Below are 27,497 nucleotides of genomic sequence, written 5' to 3'. Positions count from 1 at the left end.
AACAGATATAAGACAACAGACCAGCAGCAACTCAAATGCACTGCAGTGATGAGTGGATTCGCTCAGAGGGCTGGTCTCACCTGGTTCTCCTCATGAGTGACTCTCATCTGCTCTTTAAGGATGGACGTGCGCGCGGCCTCTTCTTTCCTCATGATTCTCTCCTTCTTCAGCTCGGGACTCCAGAAGCTCTTGATGCTGTTGGTGGAAGAGCCCAACTTACTGTCCTTCAGATCAAGCTCCCTGCGCAGCAGCTCATTCTCCCTCTGCATATCCCTGAGCTGGGCCTGCATCTCCAGCAGCTCCCCCCCACTGCTCCTCACCGCCTGCCTCAGCAGGGCGGAGGGCACACCCTGGTGGTGGTGGTGGTGGTGCAGCATGGAGAGGGAGCCCAGGTCACTGTAAGACAGAAGGTCAGCATGGGGCAGCCCCACTGAAGCAATGTTGGGACTGCTGCCCATGGCTGTAACGCGGCCCCCGTACATGGCCCGGCTGGTGGCACGACCCAGAGTCATAGTGCCTTTGGGGTAGGTGGCAGTGGAGCCCACGCCCTCGTGGTCGCTCAGGTACATGGGCCCTGACGTAGCATAGGCAGCATTGAGGGACTGGATGTTCTCCATGGAGAGCGTCTTGCCCCCCGCACCACCCCCGCCCCCACTGTTGGCCCTCCGATGGCCCAGTCTGGGGGACCTTGGCAGGCGCGGGGACCGTGCGGGGCTGCTCTCTATATGGCCTACAGCTCTGGCACTGCCGTACATGTCCTGTGAATCGGCGGTGTAGCCACCAGAGGGTCCTTAACAGGGGCACGCTGGAATGAGACTGCTTTCTGAACCGCACATGGGCGATACTTATTTCATGCCTTAGCAGGTGGAGCACATCAAAGTCAGATCTGAGGAAACAGGACAGAAACACCTGTTAGGCTCAATAAAAAAAATGATACATCCTCCTCAGGAACTGCGCTTTGTAAAACAAATAGAAAAAAGCAAGATGTTACACAGTAGATTCAAAAGACAAATAGTTGTGTTAGCTTTAACACTGTATTAGTCAACATCAGCAGCAAATTGTCACATTGTATGTGCCTCAAATAGCTCACATGAATTGCCCCGGCATCGTCTTGGATTTACTAATGGCAAACATTTGTCTGAATCCCATTAATTCAGGAAAAGACAGAGCAGCAATTAAAACACATGAAACATGACACAGAATATAACACAGTTGTGTGTTCTGATCAATGACAAAAAATCACTGATTATTTTGCACAGATCTTAAAAAAAAGTTAGCTAATTAAATATAATAATCACGACATGCCACACTTAGGGACTAAAACTGAAGATACTTGTGGTTAAACAGGAAATGGGAATCTTAATTTTTAATGGTGTAATAATGGCTTTGCCATTTAATGCCATCTCATGCCTCACCATATCACAATATATATTACAGTATATGATTTATTCAAGCAGATAATGACAGCCTCATTATTAGACTATGGAAGATTGTTTAATGAGAAAGCTGTTTAACAACAAACATTGACCGACGCTGTTTAAGTCACGGGCTCTCTGGAGACACATAATATTGGACCATCTGTGAGAGGGAAAAAAATTGGACTCTTCAATCAAAGTGAACTATGGTACTTTCTATCCTCCGGTGACTCTTGCTCAGACCCAGTTGCCATGGTGACGGTGCCTGGGCTAACACTGATAAAGAGTCTTAGTCATTTGACGTAATGGTAGCATAAGTTTGCAAAAGGAAAAGGAAAAAAAAAACCTGTGGTCAAATGCAGATGGCGTGTGATTGCAGGACAGACAGTGTGACATGAAAGCCTGGGAGTTTTTAACTTCACGTGAAATCTTTTAGTCTAATCTGAGGGAAAGAGGAGATGACGATTCACAGGTTTCCTCGTGGTGTATGAAGACTTTGGATGACAGAATCCCTGAGCTGCACTCACCGAGGCATCGTCTGTGAGGAAACAACTTGGCCGGGGGCAAATCACTGCAGCCTGGCAGTGATCACACGGGACACTGTCACCGCTGTTCGCTATACTGAGTAACAGGTGCCTATAAATGGTATGGGGCTGTAAATATAAGTACAAATTTATATTCAATAAAATGGAAGAACAAATCAGGCTTGCGAAGAACGTGTTTTACGATTTTGAATTCACAGTGTTAGCCTAGAAGCAGTGTAACATAACTTTTTTTCTTTCTTTTAGTCCCTCTGAGAGATGCTGGCAAATTAAATTACCTTTTTTTTTTTAATATGCAGACATATGCAACAACAAACACTGCTGCGCTTATCTTTAGTGGTCAGCTTGCTTCAGCAGGTCTGTGAAGTCTGGCTCAGTTTGGCTGCCCAGTGATGCTTTTTCGCGCATAATGTTTGTGGGGTTTTCTTTTTGGTGATGCTGTTCGTGCAGTGGTTCATTTTTAAAGTCTGTGCTGCGAGAGCAAAACGTCCCGGGAAGCGTCTTTCAGTCAGTGTTTGTTACGTTCGTCTTGTGACGAGTGAGCCTCAGTGTTTGGCATACTGTATGCTATCATCAGCTTATAGACGTTTCTCCGTGTCACCACCGATTCACCAGTGATCCAGGCAGTGGCTTCTTTGTGCCCTTTTCTTCTTGACGTCACCTGTTGTTATGGCTTGATAGCTTGTGTTTAAAGCTGACACTGACAACTTTGAGTCACCTAATACCTATGTCGCTGCTTTTGTTTCAAAAATGGATGCCAACTGTCTGCGATGTGTGCCCTGTGACCGAAACTTCCCTGCTTTGATTCCCGCTTTGCTGCATGTCCTCCCCCTCGACTCCCCATGTCTCCTGTCAGTCTTCACTATCAGCTGCTGTATCTAAAAAGGGGACATTTGCCAGAAACATTTTCTTTAAAGAAACATGACTGTGGCCAAAGAAAGGGAAAACTGCATTATGGTCACCTATCAAAAAAAAATCATGCTGCAGGGTACAGTGCTTCTGTTTTTCTGTCCATCCAGTGGCTTCACTCACCAATCACATGGGTCTGATCACATTTTACAGACTGATCAACTGTTGTCTTGGAACAATACTGAATCCATTGAGGTTTGATCAAATAAATTTAATCATTTGAGATTGCTTTTAGCAATGAAAAGTGCTCTATAAATGAAATTTATTATTATTATTATTATTATTATAAATTATTTTCTATCTATATTTTTTGGATTCATCAATTAAGCATTTATTCCATGAAATGCCAGAAAACACTGACAAATGCCATATTGAAATGACATGTATTTAGTTAATTCAATAAAACATAGAATGAGATTGAGATGCTCCGCAGGGAGCTCGACCTGCAGGTAAAGCAGCAAATTTTCTCATTTTTGTGGCTGAAAACAAGATAATGTTAATTATTCGATTATTTGACAAATAGTTGCAGCACTTGTACAGTCGGCATCTAAATCACATATTAAATAGGTTGTCTATAAATCCCTGACCCACAACACCATGTTCTACACACCAAATCTGCCTATTTAAATACATTGAACACTTCTATTCTTCTCCAAAACCTATATTTCATATCGCCGTTGTGTGATTTCACCACTGCATTAACCAGGTCCACAGAGCACCGCAGCACATTGATGTTGGGTTGAAGGAAGTGACCCGAAGACCTATAGAAACAGTGATAATCTACTGCCACTCTCTACAGCCAACTTTAAAAAGATAGACGGTACGACTATAACTGCAGCTGTTGTGTATCGTCATGTCGATTTTTTTTCTTCTTTTTTTTACATAGATTTGCAGCTTTTTGCAAATACTGAACTTCTGACGTTGCCATCGTTCATTTCTGACCAGTTGTGATGCTTAATGCTGTTAGTTATGGAGCAGTTACAGTCACCAGGACCCAAGAACCTGACAGCAAATGGTAAAACAGGCCACTGGAGAAATTATCCATGGCAAGTCAGGGGGAAGTGGTGCGGGAAAAAACAGACAGAGAGGATACTGATGTTCTGGGGGAAAAGATTTCTCCTCGGGCGTCGGTGACTGAGTCTATCAGACTGATTTCTATGAGGCAATCATGACATTTTCAGAGGCAGCATCCAGCATTCTGTCGTGGATGAGACTACTAGTTCAAACCGAGGCTCCTTGGTGCCTGTGAGGTCAGGGCGCATGTCTGGAGCGGACAAAGACGAGGCTTCTATAAAAAGCCCTTTTCAATAGGTTGATAAGAGACATTCCACGTGAAAAGCAGAAGAGCCAACCGGTTCAGTGCAGAGCCACTGGGGCAAGTGCAGCACATGCAGCCTCCTCGTCACGTACTCTACTACAGAGCCCTGACGCCCCCCCCCCCCCCCCCCCCCCCCCCCATCGACCTGACTGGACGATGGGATGAGAAAATGTAAATGTGCTGTTTCACATGGTCCGTTCCACCGGGCTCCAGTGTCCGACGACCACTGTCCAATGACCAATGTCCTATGAATATAGACACGGGTGTCCTCGACAGATGTTTGTCCTAATGACATGCAGGCACACACACATATATATATATATATATATATATATATATATGTGTGTGTGTGTGTGTGTGTGTGTGTGTGTGTCTGTTAATTTCTACGGACTGATTTGTAAGGATACTTGCATTTGATGCTGCAAAAAAAAAAAAAGGCACGACCGAGCATCTGACAGCTCACCGGGCCTACATTGCTCCAAGGCTCCGGCGTGGTGTGCGCCGAGCACCTGAACGCACCACTGTGCAAACGAGCGTCAGCCTCCGAGCTGAAGCCCTGATTCTGAAACAAACCGCTGCTCCATGGTCTCAGCGGAGATTCGAAAATGCAAATGCTCCGGTACCCGGCGACTGACTGACTGTGTCAATGCAATCCCCGGCCGCGGAATGAGAGTGATTTCTTCTTTTCTTTAAACGCACACACAGCCTTTGCTATTTTCCCGGCAAGTCGCCCCCCCTCCCTCAATAAAAAAAACCAAAAAAAACCCGAGAGGACACCTCGCGGATTTTGAGTGTCAATATTTCCTCTAATGAAAAAGCCGGTAGAGTGGGTGTAGAATAAAAGACACAATTGTACCTTTATCGATGTTAATTCCTCTCCTTCAGCGCTCTGGACGGCATCTTGTCGCCTCCATTCAACCCGAGCAGCCTCCCTCAGCATCCTGCGCTGTCATTGGGCAGCGGACACGCTCTCTCTCCTCCTCCACACACCAGGGAGCAGCATCACCACTATACTGCAAGTGGCAGCTGGCAGGAGGAGGAGGAGGAGGAGGAGGATGGGCGGAGGAGATGCGTTGCACTGAATTTCACATCATGGTGCTGAATGGGGAATCACTGACCATGACCATGTCTATTAACTGAGGATGGTTGATTGATTGATTGATTGATTGATTGATTGATTTTTTTTATTCAATCTCTGTTATGTCTCACTTATTCACTGGCATTCGCATGTTTCTGCAATGTAAATACGTAATACATGTCAGGACAGGAAGATCTGACCTCACATTTACTGGGTGACCCAGTAGGCAAACCTTTGCGGGTATAACTGGATTGTTTCTTGATTTTTTTTTCTTCCTGAAACTGGACTCTTACAGGCAGCACTTTCTTCTACTGTGTGTCCCTCACAAGCTATGCTGATATAATGCTGCAAGTCAGACAGCGATGGAAATAATGCTTAGATCATTTACTCAATAGTGCTGCTGTCACTGAGTGATACAAAAAGAACAACAAGAACAAAAAAACAACAACCTCAAAGTAATGTCACGCATCCTGAATGGCGGCTATTCCAGAAAAAGTACAAAGGTATTGCCACTAAATTATACTTAAAGTACCAATTAGTAAAAGTGCTCTCTGTAAAACGAACCACCTCAGAATAATGTCTGTCTCATTAATAATCAATGCATTTGTGTGTGGATCACTCCAGTGTTGCAGTTGGTAATAGTGGGGCTAACTGTAATAATTGTAATTACTTCATAAGCACACTATATATCCCCTAATTGTAGAGGAGTGGAAGTAATCAATAACGTATCAGAAAATGATGGGGTTTGTGGAGCTGTGGTCAGCTCATATTTGCAAAGGAGGGACGATTTGCATGCCTGACAAGCAATACTCTGGGCAACAAATTCTCTTTGTCCTCATATTCCGTCTTACCACTGATTTCTTGCTCCATCCCTACTCTTGCACACCTAATCCAGTTAATTCTTATTGGCTGAGAGGAAACAGAATTACGCCAACACTGTTTGCATGAAAGAGGATCAAGTGTGCAGGAGTAGCTGATTTAAAAGCTTGTGTAGCACGTGGAAAAGGGGGCAGGTGATGCAAGGCACTGTTGACTTTTACTGTTTTCTGTCACAGTGAACAGAAACTACTGTTTATTCCAGGTTTGGTTTATATGAGTTTTGGGTCATTATCAGATTAAGGATAATCAAAAGACCAATTTTGATATGAACATGAATGAACAGCCAGTTGGCTTAGCCCAGCACAGAGACAGGAAATGGGGACACAGTTTGCTTGACTCTGCTCAAAGGTAAAAAAAATTCAACCAGCACATCTAAACCTGATTAATGAATATGTCATAGGCTAATGCATTTGATTTGTTTAATCCATGCAAATACTAAAGTGTAAAAACAACACATTTATGTGCTGGACTATTTCTTGGCTGGGCGCATTAACTTCCTGGAGTCTCAGTTGTTGCCTGGTAACCTCAAAATAGTGAAAAGACAACAGTATTCATTCATATTTACCATACAGACATGAGAGTGGCATTAATGCTCACATGTAGGTCAGCAACAAAGAGTACAATCATATTTCCCAAAACATCGTTCAACTTGTAGGAACCAGGAAACAAAGTCTCTGGTTTTTAGATCAAACATACTGGGTGACAATGGCTCAGTCAACAAAGCAGCGACATATAGTTTGGTCTTTTATGAAATAATGAATGCAGTCCTCTCCAGTTGCATGTTCAGACTGCCAGCACTACAAATAAGGTTTGCCAAGGGGTAACCACCGATTCAGTGAGCAGGTCTGACAAAGGAACTTCTGTTGCAGCATGAATCAATCTAATCTGACGACGTCACACGCCGTGAGTTCACTATGTGGTGAGTGCGTCCTTCAGAAGTGTTCAAACACACAGCCCTGCAGCTTTGTACAAAACAGAACAGCGTCCCCCTGGCTCCTCTCTCGCTTGCCTTCAGCCTCGCTGAATTACACAGATTTTCTCCCATTTTTTTTGCATCGCAAACTCTGATGATGAGTGTGCATGACAAGGCCCAAAGGAGAGGCATCAGCAGCCCTGAACACAAACACACAGACTCTCTCCATCCCCCTCTTTTCTCTGTCTCATCCACTTGTCGTGCTTTGTGCTGATTTAATACCTCTATTACCATTAGATCGGGCAGACTTTAAATGGTGGCTGGTTACAGCAAGTTGATTGATTCACTCACCTCAATATGAGTTTTGATTTTCCTCAGAGAAAGACCCTCCAGCAGCTCTGCACTGCAAACACTGACTGCTGGCTGCTGGATCAAACCAGGTAGGTAGGGAATATACAGTTCCAATGAATTACATTAAAGGATAAGTTAGTCACTGAGTCAGTGCAGTCGAAAATTATATCAGTGTCGATGCTTGATTAAACAGAAGCAAACAGTATAAATCTGGGGGCAATCCATGCCAGAGGGTGGGGAACTGTGATGAACTGAGAGGTGGACCAGTGACTGGTGACACCACCATCACTGAAGGTGAACATAAAATAAAGAGTTATAAGAAAAATTTAAAGTTTTAAAAAGCCTATAATTTCTTAACTGAGCAAAAGGACGAAGATAAGTGATAATTCAAGTTAAAAAACCTCTTCAATCAAACCAGACTCTCCTCTGAAGCTCAGAGAATCGGGCTATTTTTTCTTTCTTTCTGTGCCACGACAGTCATTTCAGGTTATCGATCTTTTTGTGAGGTGAGACAGCATTGGTCCACAAACAAACCTTTTATGAAGCATAACGGCCTGGAAGAAGGATTGTTTCATTATTAAAGGGTTGTGTATTGATCACGCAGCCTGTTTGGGACAAACAAGTGAGCAGATTATGATCGTGAGTGACAGGTGAGGGAGGAAAACCTGAGCAGCCACTTCTCCCTCAGCACGCTCATTTGTCATCTTACTCAGCAGCCTGATCATGGGTCTGCTCACTGCCGGCCTCTGGTGGTGTGGTTAAATACGTCAAAGTCTTGTTAGCTGGCTTATTAATAACTTAAACTATTTTTTTACATCCAAAAGGTAAAATATCCTAGTTATATAAAAGAATACCAAAACAATTCACCACATAATGTGCTCCTTGTACAGTGAGTTCCGTTCAGTGTGAGTGCAGTCTGGCGGTAACAATGACGAATTATTAATTTGTAAGATGAGTGGTCCTGGCTTCTGGTCATCCCCTGCTCCCTCGGTTCCTATAACATCTACATGTGACACTTCCCTTCCCACCATTGAGGATGAGTCACTGACTTATTCTCTGAGGTCATCGCTGAGAGAAAGAATACTCTGAGGCTGAAGTTCCCGTCATACCTTTTAGGAAATAGATAAATGAAAAGATCCCAACAGCATCATAATGACTCATGTCCTTCATAAAAACACATCTAGGTTAAGTGACATACGACTGAAGAAAGTAATAACAAATAATAAATCAACCTGCTGAATAAAAGCATTCACCTGCTCTGCAGTGGTGGAAACAAGAGAGGGCTCTAAAGCCATCACAGCAAATTAAATAATATCTGTTAAGTACTAGAGCGTAAGCAACTTCCCGGAAAGGATGAGGTGGGCAACAATTCTGTATAAATCGTAACGATGTTGAATGTTGTCCATTTGATGAGCCCGGAGTTAAAAAGGTTCAGTGCTGTGGAGTTGGCTGCTGGGCCCACGCAATAAATCTCTGTTAGAGTAAAGATGGAGCACATAAGACTTCACAACGTTCTCAATTATGGGTCGTATCAGTTAATAGAGACATTTTACTGCGGTATTATCCTTCGTTGATTTATGCCTTCGACCATCTTTAAAAAAAAATGTTTATGACATGGTACAGCAGGAGGAATTGAGGTTCTCACAGTCAACTCTCATGGGGCAGAGAATAACATCATTAAGGAAAAGTGAGTCTCCTATAGCAGCACAGTTGGGAGAAAGTTCAATTTAATCCTTTCACATCTCAGTGTTTTCTTATTGTATAGTCCGTGCAGTTATAATTGACCTCTTCATATTCTGCATTAACATCAGAGACATTGCATTTAGGTTCAGTTTGAAGCCTCAAGCCGTTTTGGATTTAAAGGATTTAAAACTTTTGTATTACAAACAGCTCTTTTCTTCGTTTACTATCCATAATGAATTTGACTGTTAAAATTGTAAACATACTTATTTGGTCTACCTGCTTTGAATTCCGTAGCGAACCAGACGGGGGCAGCCAAGGTCTGCAGATGTGATTATTGATGCCTCACTGGGAGCTTCTGAATGGGTCATGATTTCATAGTAACCTGACGGCCCATTCAGCCTTGTTACACTAGAGAAGTCCTTCATTCTGCTGTGACACCACATACACAAGGACGATAGAAAAAATACATGACAGCCAATTTTCTCAGTCAACTGGTCATACTGGAGTCTGCTGTGAGATCTAGACTCCTCAAAAAGGAGTGCTAAGTCAATGGATCTTTAATATATTATAAGCAAAGGCACAATATACTGTATGAATGCCATTGACAAGAGGAATACACAGATCTATATGCATGGAGGGATAAGCGTGGAGAATGAAAAAGACCGCTCGAGTGAGAGCTACTACCCCACCGACTCCTGCAATCCTACTACACAGCTTGTCAATCTTCTCTACTGCAAGGAACTGACACACATTTTCAAACAGACTTAAGACAATAACCACAATATATTCCTTTTCTTTTTATTCTTTTCTGTTTGGAAATTGCAGGGTCAATATTTTCATTAATCACATTACTTGACATGATGCAGCAAAATTTACTCTATCTGTTTACAGGAATACACTGAATAGAACACAAGGTTTCACAATGGATTCACGACTGACGTTTTGCCCATTGCACTTACAACAGTGAATGACATTTTCCAGATTTTTTTTTGTGTTTTTTTTCCAGCCTCTTCCCATCATCCTCATCACCTTGCAGATCATATCCATCAAATCAAAGACCTCCTGATAGTCTGACAAAAGGCATTCCACTTTCCAATGCCATGGAGGTATTTTGTCTTGTTATACAATACACAATATGTATAGAAACTCTACACAGACCAGGTGTTTCTAAATACACGTTTTGTTCCACTGTTGTAAACAGTCAATATGCGTCAGCCACATACACTATGCTTATGCAATAATAATAATCATCATCATCATCATTAGTTTTATCATCATCATCATTATCGTGGTAATGAATATTCTTTTTATACACAAAAAGTTGGCAGCAAATACGGCATGGGGATGCACATGACGGCCGTACTCAAAACTCAAAAGCTGTACAGAAGAATGAATTTGTATTTACAGTAAGAATGTGTGACTTTCTGCCTGTCTGTCAATCCGGACGGCTGCACTGAAGGCTGTTTTGTCTCATGCACCTCATATCGACCAGATAGCACCTCCACTTCTTTTTTTGATTCAGCTCTCACACTGTTCAGCTGGAGGCCCCATTACGCAACCTCCATGTTTCTGTGTTTCATCGAGAGGCAAGTGTTACCAGTCAGGCTTGTGCTTTCCAAATGACATGCCCTGTTTGTGAATGACTGGCTGAGTATTTTAATCATCAATATTCTCTTTGTTGGCCTGTGAAAGTCAAGGTTCGAAAACCTTGGTGAAATCATGCCATAACTTTTTTTTATTATAATTTTTTTAAATTCAGGTACAAATTCCAAGAATATAAGATCTAATCATGCACCTTTCCAATGGCTTGGCTGCTGAGTGTTTTAATCAACAATGACATATCGGTTTGAAGCATTCCATTGACCCCACAGGTTATACTGACACCCATTATGTACATTGACACATATTAATGAGATGTGCTGACCATCTGTATCACAGGTTTATAGCTGCATGGACAGTCACTGCAAGCCAAACACTGAGGAGCCCAGGTCAGCCAAAACGCACAAAAACTGAATGAGGGCTTACAAACAGCCAGACAAAGCCAAGCAAACCCATGCTTCAAAGCAACATGATGATGGACATTCAGAACCAACAGTCTACACAGTTTACCCTTTGGCAACAAGTCCCCCATGTGGGGTGTGACGGGTGAATACATGCCACGAAAAATAAAAACAATTCTAGTTCAATATTCAATATTCAAATTCATACAGACAAGTTGCTAAGTAAAAACATTTTCATGACCTTTTTTTTAACATTGTAGTTCATAATTTTGTAATTTTCTTGTGAATACAATGGGGATAATAAACTGTTTTAGGCTGAATCACTTCCAGGTTCAAAATGAGTCATTGCATAGAACATTTAAATTGATAATTGCTTTCATCCTCCCCTATATCTGCATGTATTTGTGTGTGTGTGTGTGTGTGCACGTGTCTGTATCTGTATGTGTGTCTTTGCACAAATAGAGGCAGTGGGCCCAGCTTGTTAGTGAGATCATCTTGTTGGTGAATTGGTACTGTAACCACATTGATCAGCAGCAGGTTAACAGGTCTGTTCGTCGGAGAACTCAATTAACCTTGGCTTTTAAAGTGTAACTATGGTGCAAAGTGTACAGTACGTGTGTGCATATGTATTTGCAAGAGATAGAGAGAGAGAGAGTGTGTGTGTCTGTGAGTGTATTTGTACCAGTCTGCATGCTCTTGCGCATCTGCACAATACATGCACATTTGGACATGGTACTGTGGTTGTAAACCCTCTGACAACTTGTATTACGGCTATTTATCAACAAGTGTTTGATATTTCTCATCACTAATTTAAATAATAATATACCATTGTGCTATATACCATTTTCTGCATGCTATTGCTTTTTTAAAATAAACAAGCAAATTATCTGATGCAAGAAAAAAGATTCAAAAAATCTAAAGTGAAAAATATAAAGTTTTACCAAAGAAAAAACACAGAACAACAAAAAAGAAAAAAGAAATTCACCAGAAAGTGATTCCATAAATACACAAAGGAAAAATTTACATAGTTAGATCTCTGATTTGTTTTATGTACATACAATATACAGTTGTGTAAAAAGAAATGCATGGTGATATGGACATTTTAAAATATATGAGGTATACAGGTAAAAACATCAGTACTGAATAAGGCTCTTCCATTCGATGAAAATCAGGCAAAAAATACAAATCAGAAGATGAGACAAACAATAAAAAGGATAAAGTCCCAGAAGTCTCCAGGGCTGACAATAACGATGGCTTTGTGATGGCTAATAAAAAGCCGTGGCCACTCTTTCATTTGGTCCTCTCATCTGTGTGAATCTCACACTTGTGGGCACACTGGTAGTAATTCCCTTCCCTTAAAACGATATCTAACGACTAGTGGCATCTCAAAAGGTGGTGACAAAATGGGCTTCTTTTTTTCAGTTTTTGAAATATTTGTGCGTGCATTCTCGTGTCCACATTTACACAATGCATTCTGTAGACAACAAAACAAAAATAAAAGAAGAGAAATAAAACACATTCAAAGAAAGGGTAGAATTCCCTATACTGGAATGTACTGCAGAAACCAGAGAAACCAAACATTCAAGGATTGTAGTGGAGTCATCAGATCAGTTGTCATTGCCGTGATACACCTTGTCTTCTTCAGGGATGTGTTGTCATTGTACGGTAAGATTGGTATCTTTGGTTCAAGAAAAACCTATGAAAATCTTTCTTTTTAAATATTTTTTGCATGAGAAGGCTGTGAGGGCATCAACGCAGAATCAAATATCCTTGTCCGAAGTCATCAGACATGAGCTGTGTTCCATTAACATCACTGTAGAGGGCGCTGTGAGGCTTCATACATGCAGTTGTTTGAAAGAAGGGACATGCATGGTATATATCCAGATATCCAGGTGCCTCACTTAGCATGCCTTTTACTGTCATACAGTTCCCAGGAGGCTTTCTCCAGAAGAGGAGAGGAAGCAAGATTCGAGTCCTCCTTCCCCCACTCTCCTCCGCGTCACTGCATCCTCATTATTGACTGTTTTTTTCCCTCTGTAATATAGACAGTGAGGATGTGAATACTGGCAGAAATACAGTAAATTAATGGTTGGTCAGTCGCATTGCAGACAAGACAAAATATAATGTTGCAACATACACAAAAAATATGGGGGAAAAAAATTACAATTCTGTCTGCATTGATCATTACACAGCACGCTGACACAGTCCAAAGCCTACTGCTACGTTCATGTTACAGCTCTTTAACAGAGCACCACTCCGAATCCTCAGACTGGTCAGAGGCACGGAGGAGACTGACATGGCTACTGATATTAATCCATTAACTGTCTTCATGGACAACATAAGATTTGAGTGAAAGACCTTCAGTTAAATGAGCTGCTTCATCCTGTGCAAGTCACAGTATGTGTTTTGATAGAAGCGTAATACAGTGAATTATGCTGTATTTTCACTTCTGTAGTTCTGCTCCATTGAGCAGAAATTGTTCATTGGTTCAGTCTTCCATGTAACGAGTGATGGTTACCATGAATCATGTTTCTATGCGCCTGCATGTTCTCTTGTCCCTGTGTGTCTCTGTGTGTGTGACATTAGAGTCCAGCCACAGTTAGCCTTCTCAGGCTAATTATAGCTCAGTGTGCTTGGCCCAGATTATTGCATGTGTGTGGAGTCAGAAGGTAAAGCATACTAGTGCTGAACCTCCCTTATTCTTGGCATTGGCCTCTCGCCTCTCCAGCACAAGGTTCAGGCTGACTATTATCTGATACAACAATGAACCTATGGAATTAAAGCCTGATGCAAACACAAACAAAGCCAACAAATACACAACAACAAAACAAAAGTGATGAATTTGAGGTACTTACCAATGAGGCGTCAGATGTCTCCATGATCATCATCCTGGGACTATAGTTCGGTCAAGGCATCATCTACTTTCAGGTCTGCTCAGGCCTCTGCTCAAGCCTTGTAACGCTGTGCTGACAAAGCGATCACCCTTATTAAATTCACTTCAATCGTGTGCCCATGTCTGGGGAATTCAGTGCTGACAAGGCATCCTTTGATTCCAGCTCTGTTCAGTAATTTGTGGTAGGGGAAAGGTAGAGCGGATCAGTCCAAATATACCATCACAGCATTTAAAAAGTTATCACTTCACTTGAGTCTTCTCTTTATGCGAACATGGTCTATGCTAATCTATGTAAATATCCAGTTGATAAAACATTTAATCCATTAATCAAAGTAAGTGTGACGGCATCAACGATCTGAGCTTTGAGTCTGACATTTAATAAAACTATCACCAGGCCTTAACACTTCAATATAGTCACTGCATCTGTTTCATACAGTACAAGTGTTACAAAAAAGAATAAACATATTTTTTAAAATTTGAATATAAAATATAAAAAAGACAAATTAATGAAATACTCACTGATGCACTCAAGATATCTTCCTCTACCTCCTATGTAATGTGAAATGTATTTAATGCAGTGTCATAGGTTTTTTCAAGAACAAAGTACCGATCCGTCTTATTTCAACTCTGCATACCCTGAAAAAAAGCAGTGACACATGAAGAAATACACACGTAGATTATAATTCCACAAACATCTATACTTACAATTCATTACTTCTAGTAAGCATCTGCTGCTACCCTAAAATAAATGCATTATTCAAAATAAATGATTAAGAAACTAAATCAGTTTGAACTGCTAAAGTCTTTAAGTTTCATTAAATATTTGAATCCACTTACCGTCTGATCAGTTCACCATAATGAAGTGAACTTCTTCCCAAGGCCAGACAAAGCTGCGAGAATCAAAGATAAGAGGCAAATAGAGAAATGAGGAAACAACTTTACCCAAAAAGTGAATACCAGTATTTTAATTTTAGCTTCATCAGTGGATTCTACTTTTAAAACAAAAGCTAAAATATTAAACATCTACTAGACTCAAATATGAACTGTATTACAATTTCTTAAATGTTTATTTATACTTGAACGTACCATCCCCCAGTTTCCCTGCCTGCTCTGCGGCCCCTCCTTGTAGCATCTTGGTCAGAACATTATCCCCGTCAGCTGGTGGCTGTCCTGCTGCAGCGCTGCCTATTCCTCCGGGTTTGCCACCGATCCCAACAGGGGCAGCCTTGGAGCCTGCAAACAATATACAAAATCCTCACATCGGTCCTAATTTGCCTGTGTGTGATCTCTGGCAGTGTTTGAACAGAGACTTACCGATGCCTGTTAAAGGAGGTGTAGCTATTTTGGAAGGCTGAGGTGTTGTTGGAACTCCTGCTGTTAGTTTCATTCCCATAGCTGCTGCAGGTGAAGCATCAACTTTTGCCTGCAGAAAAAGTAGCACAGAGAAAGATTTCGTAATCTATGCTTTTTTTTTTGGTGTATTTCTAGATTTACCCTCCCTGCTTTTTTTCTGTGTACATTATGGTGTATATAATGCCCACCATCCACTGTAGGTGTCTTTTTTGAGATATTCAGATTGTACTCTCAATCTACAATCTTGGGACATTTGTATTTGAAGGTTCAATAGGACAATACAACAATGGTATTTAATAGCTAGTGAGTTATTTGCCATCTAATTAGAAAATACCACACTTCAGAGGATTTTCAAAAATCACATTCTTGAAAACATAATGTTGTTTTAGTCTGTATTGGTAAAGTGAAACGAGGATTAAATCCACTAACCGCTGTGGTAGCTGGCTGTCCAGCTGCAGAACCAACTCCTGGCTGGCGTCCCTGAGGTAGGGTTTGGCCAGATTTGGGCTGCTGTTGTGCTGGTCCACCTCCTGCAGTGGTTGTGGTGGGCTGGCTGCTCTGAGGGGCCTGGCCATGTTGCAGTGGTTGTGGCTGCTGCTGCTGCTGCTGCTGCTGCTGCTGCTGCTGCTGCTGTTGTTGTTGCTGCTGTTGTTGTTGTTGTTGTTGTTGTTGTGGTTGTTGTGGTTGTTGTTGTTGTGGTGGTGGTGGTGCTGGTTGGGTGCCATTAATTGGTTCAGAGCCTGGATGTCTCCCAGATTGTCCCTGCACACCTGGCCGTTGCGGACCAGCATGGCCCTGAGGGGGCTGTTGCTGCTGTTGCTGCTGTTGCTGTGGTTTAAGCCCTCCGGCAGAGGGTTCCTGTCTCTTGGAGGTTGGCCGATCTCCTTGAGGTCTCTGGCCCCTTCCTCCAGTACCGTGGTGATGACCCGAAGCTGTTTCACGAGAGAAGTCTCCTGAATTTCGGGGGCTTCCCTGGGCAGGACGGGAGTCTGGACCGCTCCTTCTTTGCATAGACGCAGAGCTTCTGCCATCAGAGCGACCCGATGGGTCTTTGGGGTGTGTCCTGGCTGATCGGGTGGACCTAGGATCCTCTGAGGAGTGCCGAGAAGAGCTGTGTCTGCCAGAGCTGCCACCGTGGTGACGGTGGTCTCGTGGCGATGTGGAGGAGGAATGGCGTTGTTGACTGTAATCATCCTGGGGACAGTATTCCTCTGGAGGTTCATCATAATCATGGTAGGTGTGTTTACTACGCCTACCTGTGGATGAGTGACTTCCACTTCCATGATGTCGTGAGCGATCAGAACGGGCCTCCCGTGGCTTCTCAAACCAGTCAGTTTCCTCTTGGCCCAGGTGATATGCTTTTTAAAACCAGAGCAAATGTTATCAGTCAACTGTATTATGTTTTTGGAGGAGAAGCATGCAGATCGAATCCATGCAACAACAAAAAAAAGGGAAAACATGCTCGACATCCCAGAGTCATGCACATACAGTATTTGAGGAATCCACCAAAAAAACTTAAAAAACAGAGGACATCATCACACACTGAAAAATTAAGTATGCAAAACATAAATGCAAAACAGGCATATGTGGCGTCATTTATGAGAAGAAATGGTCCATACAAAAAAACAAGAAAAAAATATAATGGCGCTCCTCCCAAAACTCCACACTCGGCGGCATGCAGTCCCTTTCCAGCACACTTTAAAGGTTTGAGGAATTCATTAAATTCAATACAATTAAGTCAGCACCAGTTACCTTCACTGTCAGAAACAGCACAGTGCATGTCATCGACCAGGTAAGGGTCTTCTGGTTTATAGACATGACTCCTGGGCAGGTCCTTCTTGTGGTGGTCTTGCACATCTGGCAATGAATGGCTGGAGCCATACTGATTCCTCACATCATGGGCCTCTGGTATGCCAGAGGTTCTTCCTATGCCTACAGGCTTCCCAACAGGACTGAGCGGGCTCTCCTCTTCTGAATTTTGGCTGCGCATGGGAGGCCTTCCACTGCGACTGCTTCTCTGAGACCGCTCCATGGCATCTCTTTCATAAGATTTACTCCTGTGGCCTGTGGTATCTCTAGAGGAAATCTTGTCCATACCATATCCAGTGGACCTGGACCTTCCAGAGCTATACATGCGGTCCTCTTCCTCAAGACCCTCACGACTGGTTCCGTAATATTTCTGCTGGTCATATGTGTTTTTTTTCATCCCGTAGGTCATATCATCCGGAAGCTTCTTGGTTCTGGACACAACTGTACAACTGCCTCCTGTTGATGTTGTCATCGTGTAAGAGGCAAGGTCAGACTCCACATCCCGTGCTTCTTCAATAGGGGAGAATTTTGAAATCTTTTGCTCCATTCCCTGCTTCCTGTGCTTACTGCGTTTAGAGGACACTACAGCAGGGGCCAGATTCTTGGGTGTGAGTTTGTGGCTACTGGAGGAGCTCCGTGATGTGTGTTTATAATCATCATAGTAATAGGAAGAGCCTCCACTCACTGTGGTGGTGGTGCGACTGTCTACTGTGCTTTGGTATCCTGTTGAGCCTGTAGGTCTGCCATAAGCATCCACAGGCTCATCTTCAGGCCTCCCATAGGAACTTCCACGCGTAGGGCCGTTCTCAGTGCGATACCGTCCTCCTACAGGATGACCTAAAGCATCAGTCTGTTGGCTAGTGTTGTCTTTTGTCAACTCACTGATGTCATCAATCATGACGTAGTTCCTAGGAATATTCTGCTCCAGGTTTGAGGTGTAAAGTCCATCTGAAGCATAAGCAGAGGTGGGGCTCTCCACAGAGTGAGTCAAGCAAGGCTCAGGTGGTTGGTATTGTCCATATGCATTGCTGTAGACTGCATTGCCATAGTTGGTATCTGGAGCTGATGTTGCCACTGACACTGCTGGATTGCTAATGACTTCATAGTTGGTGGGGAGTTTTTGCTCAAGGTCAGCCAAAGATGTTTGCCTTGGTCTTTGATGGACTGTAAGGATCTCTGCCTGCGGTTGAAAGGGGAGGCCAGGTTGGTAAGAGCTGTGGCTGGGGTAGGGAAGACTCTGGCTTGGCATGGGTTGACCAGGCTGATGGAAGCCCTGGAGACCATGTTGCTGCATGCCATGGTCTGTCTGGTAGGAGGATTGAGCATACATACGAGAAGAATATGTTCCCTGATTCTGATAGCCAGGGCCTGGTGGGGGGTGGGGCTGGAAAGTTCCTGGCTGGGGGGCAGAGGATGAAGGGTACTGAGGAGGTTGGAAGCCTATCTGTTGATAAGCTGAACTCGGTGGCTGCGTTGATGGTTGACTTTGTGGATATGAATAAGACATATAAGATGAGGTTGAGGGATACTGAGAGGCTGAATTGAGGTCATTAGTAAACTGACTCATTGGTGCAGTGCTGGGCCTTGTCAGCAGTCCATTAGCATCAAAGTTTCCTGTTGCAGCTGCCATCCTGAGATTATTGAGCTCACTATCTGACATGTAGTCACGAGCGTCACCCATACATCTCAGGTAAGCAAGCTCTCTCCTCTCCCTATCTTTCACCATGGTCTCCTTACGTTGGGTGATACCTAGCTCCAAGTAACGCAGCTTGGCATCAATCTCTTTTTCTTCTTCCTCCAGTTCGGCCTGCTGCTTACGGAGCTTTGATGACTCTTGTTCCACAGCTTTCAGTTCACTCAGCAGGCCAGCCTTGGTGATTCCCTGGGAGGGTCTGGGTAGGACCCGCTGGGGCATGCCGGAAGAGCTGTACATTTGTGCTGGAGTAACAATGGGGAGAGGAGTTTCCTCTGGAGGGGGGCTGGGGAGAGTCCTCTTTATTTTCCTCATGAGAGAGTTCTGCTGCTGCTGCAGGGAGGCCATCTGCTAAGAGAAGAAGATATACATCAGTAAACACTGAGCTATAAACAGAATGTTTATGTAAATTAGACTCATTACTGTATACAGGGTACTCTCAGAGGGTCTGCAAATGTAGTCATCCCTAGACCTTAGTGAAGAGCTATGCATCCTAATATGTTGTCAGACTATGTTAATTGACCTATGTACTATGGGAGCAGTTCAATTAACACTGATTAATAATGATTTTCATTATATTGATTAAAATGTTGTTTCAATAAAGATACTAAGTTACTTTTTATTTTTATTTTATGCTGGATTAACAATGTTAAAGAAAATGTTTAGAAATGGCAGTCAGTGTAGTCAACATGAAGCACAGTAATACTGCAAGGGGAACCACTAAAATCCAACCATGTTAATTGTTATGCCAAACAAGTAACATTCATAATGTTGTGACTGTAATCAATTAATAATTAGTCATATATTTTTCTGCCAGTGTCAATAAGTGTGTTTGACTAAGCAACATTTGCTAAATGTAGGATCCATGAATGTTAGAATATTTCTTCTTTGAAATAAAATGCTGAACAAAGAAATTTCTTTTAGCAGCTTAATAAATGTAAACATATAGTGAGCGTGAAATGGTAAAATATTTTTTTTAAACATCAGAGTATAATGAAAGAAATGTTTTTGAGTCTCTTAATTTCCTTCAAATATATTTTCAGAAAAATATAAATTTTCACTTTACTCCTCTCTTCAAAGACCTACATAATCTATATTTTTTGCATTGCTCAAAATGTATGTCATGCAGGAAAAAATAGTCAAACATTACAAATGAAAATACTACTTCCAAAGATATCTGTGCTAGTCTGCTACTTACAAAATAGCTGTGTTGAGTAGATCCATTGTGATTTTGTTAAGTATCCACAAGAGAGCCATGTAAGAAACGCTACACTAAAATGTGTAAAAATCTGAAATCTGATGTCGATCTTTTCTTCTCAAGACTAATTGTGGTCTAAGTGCAGAGCAATATTAATTTATTTTGACCAGCTGCTAACAACCAGGAAGACAGCAAAGCACCATCAGGATTGCTCCACATTGCATCTCCCCCTGGCAACTCTTTAGGGTTGGCCAAATATAGAAAACATTACAGAAAGCAAGAGTGAGAGAGTGAAGGGGGTGGAAAAAAATAATGGAAAGGTGGAAGATAAGGGAGGGGATACAGGAGAAAAGGATGATGGGAAAATATTTTCTGGCAAGACCAGCTGCTCTCATGAGAACATTCTGTCACTTTGTTGATGCCAGATTCTGTCCATTTGAAGAATCCTACATTTAACCTACATACATTTATTTTGTTATATAATTTTTACTTTCAAACATCAAACTGATGAATTCTACATCAGTATATATTGTACATCAGCAGCAAAACATGCATGTATAGTATTTGTAAATATGTTGTATCAAACAAATAACATCACCATGGAGTCCTTGGACATTATCCCTGATTTAAGGATTTTCATAGTCTCTAGTTAAAGCTTTTATTTTTTTTTAGTTGAAGAAACCACTGTAGCTTTATTGGAGTTGCTGCATATGTAAAAGGAGGCATTTCTCATCAATATATTCACCTAAAAAATATATTTGTATTTTTTCTATTCTACTTTATTTTTGGTAAATATTCTTTTAAGTTCTGCTTAATGAAAAAGTTATGGTTTCATACCTGACTGTTGGAAACAGCTTGCTGATGATATGGTGAAAACCTGTTCTTGGCTGGGTCCTCTGATGTAGGGCTGAGAGGTTTGGGATCTGACATGGAGCGCTGTACACTTTTTATAGGCCTTGGTAGAGTCTGATGGCGTTGGGGTGAATCAGCCGTGAAGGCTTTTTGCTGGGGTGTAACATGGGCTTTGTTGAGTTTCTCCTGGGAGGCGAATGTTGTCTCCAACATACGATGAGGAGATAATGGAGATACAGGCGAGTATAGCACCTGGGGAGATTTAGGGGGCTGGCGAGATGGAGACTCATTTTGTTGCTGCTGATAGACAATTTCCAGGGGGTCTGGCTTCCTCCTTTCAAACTTAGCAACTCCTTGGAGTCTAGAAGAGGCTGGATCTGATGTGTTTGAACCTACTATATGCAGACTGGTGGAGTACGGACTGATAGTTGTAGGGACACTCAGTTGAGGGGCGACCACACCCTGAGAATGAGACTCTGGTTCTGTCTGACAAGCCAGACTCTCTCCTTTGTGAGTCCTTTCAGGGGAGGCTATGTAATGTAATAGGTCAACCTTTGAGGTCTCTGCCATGGTTATGTGGATTGCAGGTGAAACCCTGCCTAGCTGGTCAGGCTCTGTCTGGCATGACGAATCATTTGTGGTCTGGATAGCTATACTTGAGGAAACAACTTTAGATAACCCTTCTGATTTAGTCTCACCACTGGATTCAGAGTGTTTCGATACACGTGATCGCCTGCGCCTTACTGGTTGCTGGTCCCATTCTCCCTGGTCTTCTTCATCCGTTTGCACACTACAGTCCGCAATACGCCTTGTTCTTCTACGCCTGTTCATGAATCTGTCCTCACCATCTTCATCGTCTGTTTGCACACAGCTGTCTGTAATTCTCTTCACGGAGTCCTCCTCTGAGCCATCCCTCAGCCGAGGCATTGAATTCTGCTTTTTCATAATTTTGGAATCAGACTGTTTGTCGCTGCTCCTCAAAGACATTTCAGAGACAGAACTATGAATAGGTCGAGCAGCCACCACAGCTTGGACCACTTGTCCATCCTGCCAAAATTGAACACTCTGTCCATCTTGTTGAATAACTCTACCACTCTGGTCACAGATAATGAACCCTTGAGGGGCCCCTCCTCCAACAACTACCCCCTGTATAGCACCCTGGGCAGATGTTGCTGCTGCTGCCGCTGCTGCTGATGCAGCGGCGGCCTCTGCTACTGCAGCAGCAGCTGCTGCCTCCACTGCTGCTGTCTTTTGCCTTTTCTGCTCCTCCAGCTGCTGCTGGAGCTGCTGCTGCAGAGACTGAATTTGTTCAAGCTGCATCCTTTGCTGGGCCAGTTGTTCTCTTTGCATGATAAGCTGTGTCTCCCGCTCCGCTTGCTGTTGGTGTAGGACTTGCTGTTTGATTGTCTGCAGTTCTTGTATCTCACGCTGAACAAGTATTTGTTCTTTTTCTCTGTGTCGCTGGAGCTCCATACGATCTCTTTCAAGCTCCTCATGTAGGCGCAGCTGCCGTACTTTCTCCAGTTCAACCCTCTCTCGCTCTAGCTGCAGCATATGTTCTTGTTGCTGACTCAGCCTCTCATCTTCCTGACTTTTCTGTGCATCCATGGGAGGAGAAAGTTTGGAAGTCTGTGCTTGAGCAGTACCTTGGTGTGTCATTTGTGGCTGGCCCTGTGGCAGAACTAATGGTTGAGGTTGACTGATGGGTTGAACTTGAGATTGAGTTTGAGTCAGAGATAAAGGTTCAGTTTGAGCAGGTAGCTGCTGTGGCTGCATTTGAGCCAGCCCTGGCTGGGCATTTGGAAGTTGGCCTTGAGCATGAGAAAGGGACGAAGCACATTGAGTATGCTCTGTCTGCTGATCTGCTGTTGTTTGCAAACCAGGTGCTGGTAGATTTTGTTCTCCGAAGTGTGTTGCAGGTTGGGCTGGTGGAATGATTGCAGCAGTTTGCGGTGCAACTGTAGTTAAAGGCTTTCCAAGGTACACCGGACTTTCCTGTTGTGAGCTGTTTGCAGCAGTCACACCTCCTGAAGGTGAGGCTGAAGTAGAATACTGGCTTGGAGGAGGGTAAGAATATGGTCCCTGTGTGGACAGAGGCATTCTCGGAGTCACTTGAGGCAACCTGTTAAGACTAGCCAATGGTACAGCTGTTACACCTGTAGGGTATGGTCTGTAAATTCCTCTAGGCATAGGACGTAGAACAGAGGCAGGCTGTGTGGTAATTGGCAAGGTAGAGGCTATGGGGGTGTTTATTGTGGAATATATCATACCATCACCTCCCCTCATAGCAGCTGGGTACAAGGCGCGTATACTTGCTTGTCTGGCATTAATTAGATTGGTTAGGGTTTGGCCATTTGCTGTTGGTCTTCCATCTGGGCCATACAGTAGGTTTGCTCTTATTGATGCTAAGCTTTGCTGGAGATTAAGCCTACCTAAAGGTCCACCCCTTCCAGCCCCATATGGTATCAGTTCAGGGTTATTTCCATACCGACTTCCAAACTGGTCCACTGTGTTCAGAGCTGCACACATGCGGCTGATCTCCCTGGCAGTAGTTGCACTGTACTGAGCCAGATTGGAGTCCTGAGATCCTGTTAGGTCACGTGAACTGTAGACATAGTCCGCATTAATATTTGACATGGAGCCATATCGGCGAAGAGGTAAGGAAGGGCCAGAGAAATCTCCTTGGTGGCGTAAGTCTGTGTAAGATCCATATTGTGCTCCCATGCCAAGATATCCTCCATCATAAGCCTGATTTATACTGCTGAGATCAACTGCAAGACCCCCCTGGACATTGCTTGGATAGTGACCAGCATCAGTCATGGAAGTGAGATTATTATCAGACATTGAGGGTTGTATTCTTCCCAAGGGGACTATGGGTGGTTGATGTGGTTTATGTTCCTCTGTCACTCCTTGTGTAGCTTGAGGAGGGTGTTGCTTTTGTTGGCTGATATTGTAGGTAGGTGGATGGGGAGAATGGGTTGCTTGAGAGGTTTCACTGGTGGGGGTTTTATCTGAGGATACTGTTGCAGGCTTCTGAGTGAATGACCCTGAACAGGAACCAGCAAAGGGCAATTTGTAAACAACATCACAACAAGCCACCTGGTTTTCTGGTTTAATCTGGCCTGTGAGATCCAAGACCTGAGGAGGGGGAGGAGGTTCCTCTTGCTTTACCAGTTTGGTCACTGTACCCCCCTGTGATGTGTTACTCTCATCAAGTTGCACCATCATAACATGGGGTTTACCAGTCGACAAGTTTATTGCTGCAGGCTTGTTCTTTAGCTCTAAGGCAACTCCACTATAGATTTCATGGGGAGCATCAGAAGCAGGAGCCCCAGACACTGACGGGGGAGCCAGGGGGGATACTCTAGGTATGGCACTAGCAGTGACTGTAGACTGGTTACTGCTTGTCTGGCTCACTACAAGGTCTTTTTTCATTAGCAGTGGCTGGACCTGATTAGCTAAATTGTAACGAGCAAAAGAGGATTGCTGGTGGTGCTGCTGGAGCTGCTGTTCAAGAAGCTGTTGCTGCTGCAGGAGCTTCTGCTGCTGTAGCTGTAATTGTTGCTGTTGTATACCCAGGTTCTCCAAACAGGCATCAATTTTGGGAATAGATGGGTCAGTAATCTGTGGTTTACTCTGGGTTAAACAAACAGCTGATCCAACCCCCTGCCCCAGATCCACACGGTTTTGCAAAGGATCTCCATACACCACTGGCTGCTTGGATTGGGACATGAATGTTGAACCTGCAACTGTGACACTTACTGTGGTCGGTGTAGATACAGATGCATGTGGTTGCTCTTGGGCATTCAGGTTCATAATAAGAGATTGGACTGCTGTGTGTCGACCAGATGGCTGCTCTGTCCCCAAAGAGTATCTTCTCGAGTCAGATGCAAGAGATGTTAGGTCCATCCCCTGGTCTGTCATTATAATTGGGGCAGGCCTCACTGGGGCTCTCAGATCCACCACATTACTGCTTGGATGCATTTGGCCCTGACCCACAACATTTGAAGTCCCTGGAATATTTGAGATTTTACATAGAGATATACTTTCCATAGATCCACGACTATTTGCACTTGTGGTCACTGTGCTAATACGAACATTTCCTTTTTCAAAACTTTCAACCACGTGTGAAGAATGTTGAGGAGACTGCTGTGATGGATGCATTTGTGGTGATGTTGGGGAACTTGTAGGAGGGGGCTGGGAGCTATACAATGTTTTACAACTAACCTGTGTTGGTGATGACAAAGGGGAAGTGGAAGAATTTACTGTCAGTGGCTTAGCAGGACTAGTTGTTTCAGAGGCCAGTGTTATCACCATCACTGTTGAATCTTGAGAGGACTGCTGTCGTGCAAGACGTGGCGAAATTGCTCTTTGTGGTACCTGAGCACCATGGGAGGCTGTAGCTGATGTAGGGCCACCAGGCAAGTGTGGCAGCTGCCTACCACTACCACCAGTGGTTAGCACAGATGGCATATGCGTTGGACTTTGTGCTGGGGAAGTAGTTGGGGAAACTGGGGGGCTAGGACCTTTAAAAAGGGAAAAGACTTTGGAAGTTAGAGAGGACGCTCCAGAGTCCGGTGATGCCTGTGGTGCCCTCTGAGATCCTGCTCTGCTGCCAGCAGGCACTGAGCTACCTGCCTGACGAGTTGTGGCAGTCTGACTGACTTGGGGTTTGGTTGTGGCACCTCCAACAACACCTTCAATTTTGGCACTCTGTGTCATCATCCTATTTTGTGTTTCTTTTGATAGATGCTGTGCTGCATGAATTCCTGGGATTCTTGGGTCTGTAGTGGAGAAGGACATTGGTGCAGTAACTTGTGTTGGGCTTGAGCCTGGGGTTAGTACAGTTCCTGTTTCAAGATGATGTTTACCATCAGGCTGAGAGGCACCTTTCTGCTGATTAACTTTTTGTCCATCCCTCTGCATAAGCTGTGCTTTCTTCATCATCTCCTCATAGACCTCCTCTGCACTTTTTAGTGTTTTATCAGATGGTGACATTGCTGATGTCTTTTCTGTAGGGGAGTAGAGGGATGTGAAAGTGGGAAGGTTATATTCATTACCTGCTTTGTAAAGCTTACCACCAATCATCTCAAAGCCCTCTGCTTCAGAGTCCATAGAAGGTGAGTATTCAGAACAGGAAGATCTATGAAGCTCCTCCATCTCTGCAGCCTGTCTCAGTTCTTCTGTTGGTGATGCATCCTCAATAGGAGAAAGATTACTGGGGGGAGTTTTGGATCTTTCCCTACGTCTCTGTGCACGTAGCTCCTCTTTATCCCTTTTCGTTCTTCTCGCAGTACTTCGGATCCTCTGTTGCTCTAGATCTCTCATCTGCTCCTGTTCTCTAAGTAGTTCTTCTTCCTCTCTGAGCTCATCCTCCTCAGATGAGTCCTCTATTGTGGGCAGCAGTGGCCCATGGGAACGATGTCGAGCCTTTCTCTGTTGCTTTGCCTCTTCTAGTCTTGCCCTACGACTAGGGCTGCTGTCACTGTCATCCTCCATGGATGATACAGATGTGGGGGATGTTCCAGAGGTGTAGCTGGGAGTGGTGGCAGGCAGAGTTGATGAATATTCCCCCTTGGACCGCTCCTCTGGAGAGCCAGTCAGACTCTCCATCTCTAGCTCTGGTTCTCGTAGGTCATGCTCGGTACTGAGCTCCATGTCTCGGTTATAGCTGTTGGTATTATTCAGCTCAATAGTCTTAAAGCGTCGTAGGCCTCCAGCCATTACAACATCTTCTTCTTCATTTGCCTTGTATGTACCCTCCAATACCTTTGTGTCATCCTCAAAACTATTAGAATGGTGAGAGAGACGTCGTCTCTCTTTGCTCACTTCCCCACTGGTTTTATGTCCCTTTTTAGTCTTCTGATTTTCATATTCTTCCAACTCTTCTTCATCGGCACTCATCTCCATAATTTGCCTCCTCATGAATTCCTCATCAGATAATTCTTTATGAGACTTCTTCTGTCTTACTGGCAATGGTGAGAGACCACTTTCACTGCTGTCCTCCACATAATCATGGCGAAGCTTACAACTGAGGTCATCTTCTGATTCATCCCTCGTTGCATCATCATCAGGAGTGTAGTCCCGGTCCTTTCCAACTGACAGTGAGTGTGGCCTGTGCTTATGATCTGAGGCAGTCTTTGACTCTAGCAGAGGCTTCATGGAGCTTTCTAGATTGGTGATTTCTGAAGGAATGGAAGTGCCTCTTTCGCTCAGCTTGATTCCTTCTTCCCGAATCTGGCCTGTAATTTCCCCTTGAGAGCTGGAGATCCCATCTGAAGAGTATCCAGTGTCACTTAAACTCTGTGTACTCGATTTATTAGAATCCTAAAGAAAGAGAGAAACAGGAACAGAGATGTCAAATTACAAAAAAATGTAATTATTTCCTAAATTAACTCATATTAAGGTCTATTACATGCCTCACTGGACACTTTGTTTTTCAACTATTTCATCAAACTCATCAACAGTGATAATAGGGAGTAAAATTAATGTTATGGACCTAAATACAGGTGAAATAGTCACAAATACTGAAATATTGACAAATAATTGCATTTTAAAGAACAAACACTCACTAACACTTAAGGCTAAAAGCAACCCAAATATTCACATAG

The 27,497-nt window shown here is 43.4% G+C and overlaps 2 protein-coding genes across 10 annotated transcripts in view; both read right to left on the bottom strand.

Annotated features, from left to right (window-relative positions):
* The window catches only part of erc2 (ELKS/RAB6-interacting/CAST family member 2), a 34,758-nt gene extending 29,594 nt beyond the window's left edge, over window positions 1–5,164 (bottom strand). For all 6 annotated transcript variants that reach the window (XR_004793482.2, XR_007030853.1, XR_007030855.1 and 3 more), the window contains exons 1-2: window positions 5,041–5,164; window positions 81–886 (exon numbers count right to left, since the gene is read on the bottom strand). Coding sequence is in view for 1 of the 6 variants with exons in the window: in XM_035631530.2 (XP_035487423.2) it covers window positions 81–755 (675 nt within the window). In the remaining 5 variants the exon portion in view is untranslated. The remainder of the gene's footprint in view (window positions 1–80; window positions 887–5,040) is intronic.
* A 4,701-nt stretch (window positions 5,165–9,865) lies between these two features.
* The window catches only part of bsnb (bassoon (presynaptic cytomatrix protein) b), a 55,033-nt gene continuing 37,401 nt past the window's right edge, over window positions 9,866–27,497 (bottom strand). For 2 of the 4 annotated variants that reach the window (XM_035631990.2, XM_035631993.2), the window contains exons 5-13: window positions 20,872–27,213; window positions 17,087–19,187; window positions 15,764–16,692; window positions 15,296–15,404; window positions 15,068–15,214; window positions 14,819–14,871; window positions 14,501–14,617; window positions 13,944–14,146; window positions 9,866–13,122 (exon numbers count right to left, since the gene is read on the bottom strand). In XM_035631990.2, the coding sequence (XP_035487883.2) occupies window positions 14,831–14,871; window positions 15,068–15,214; window positions 15,296–15,404; window positions 15,764–16,692; window positions 17,087–19,187; window positions 20,872–27,213 (9,669 nt within the window). In that variant the 3' untranslated portion in view covers window positions 9,866–13,122; window positions 13,944–14,146; window positions 14,501–14,617; window positions 14,819–14,830. The remainder of the gene's footprint in view (window positions 13,123–13,943; window positions 14,147–14,500; window positions 14,618–14,818; window positions 14,872–15,067; window positions 15,215–15,295; window positions 15,405–15,763; window positions 16,693–17,086; window positions 19,188–20,871; window positions 27,214–27,497) is intronic. The other 2 variants (XM_035631991.2, XM_035631992.2) reach the window with 2 other exon arrangements.

Source organism: Scophthalmus maximus, chromosome 6 (genome assembly GCF_022379125.1).
Source record: "Scophthalmus maximus strain ysfricsl-2021 chromosome 6, ASM2237912v1, whole genome shotgun sequence".
Taxonomy (NCBI): Eukaryota; Metazoa; Chordata; class Actinopteri; order Pleuronectiformes; family Scophthalmidae; genus Scophthalmus; species Scophthalmus maximus.
This window is presented reverse-complemented; position numbering and strand designations above follow the sequence as displayed.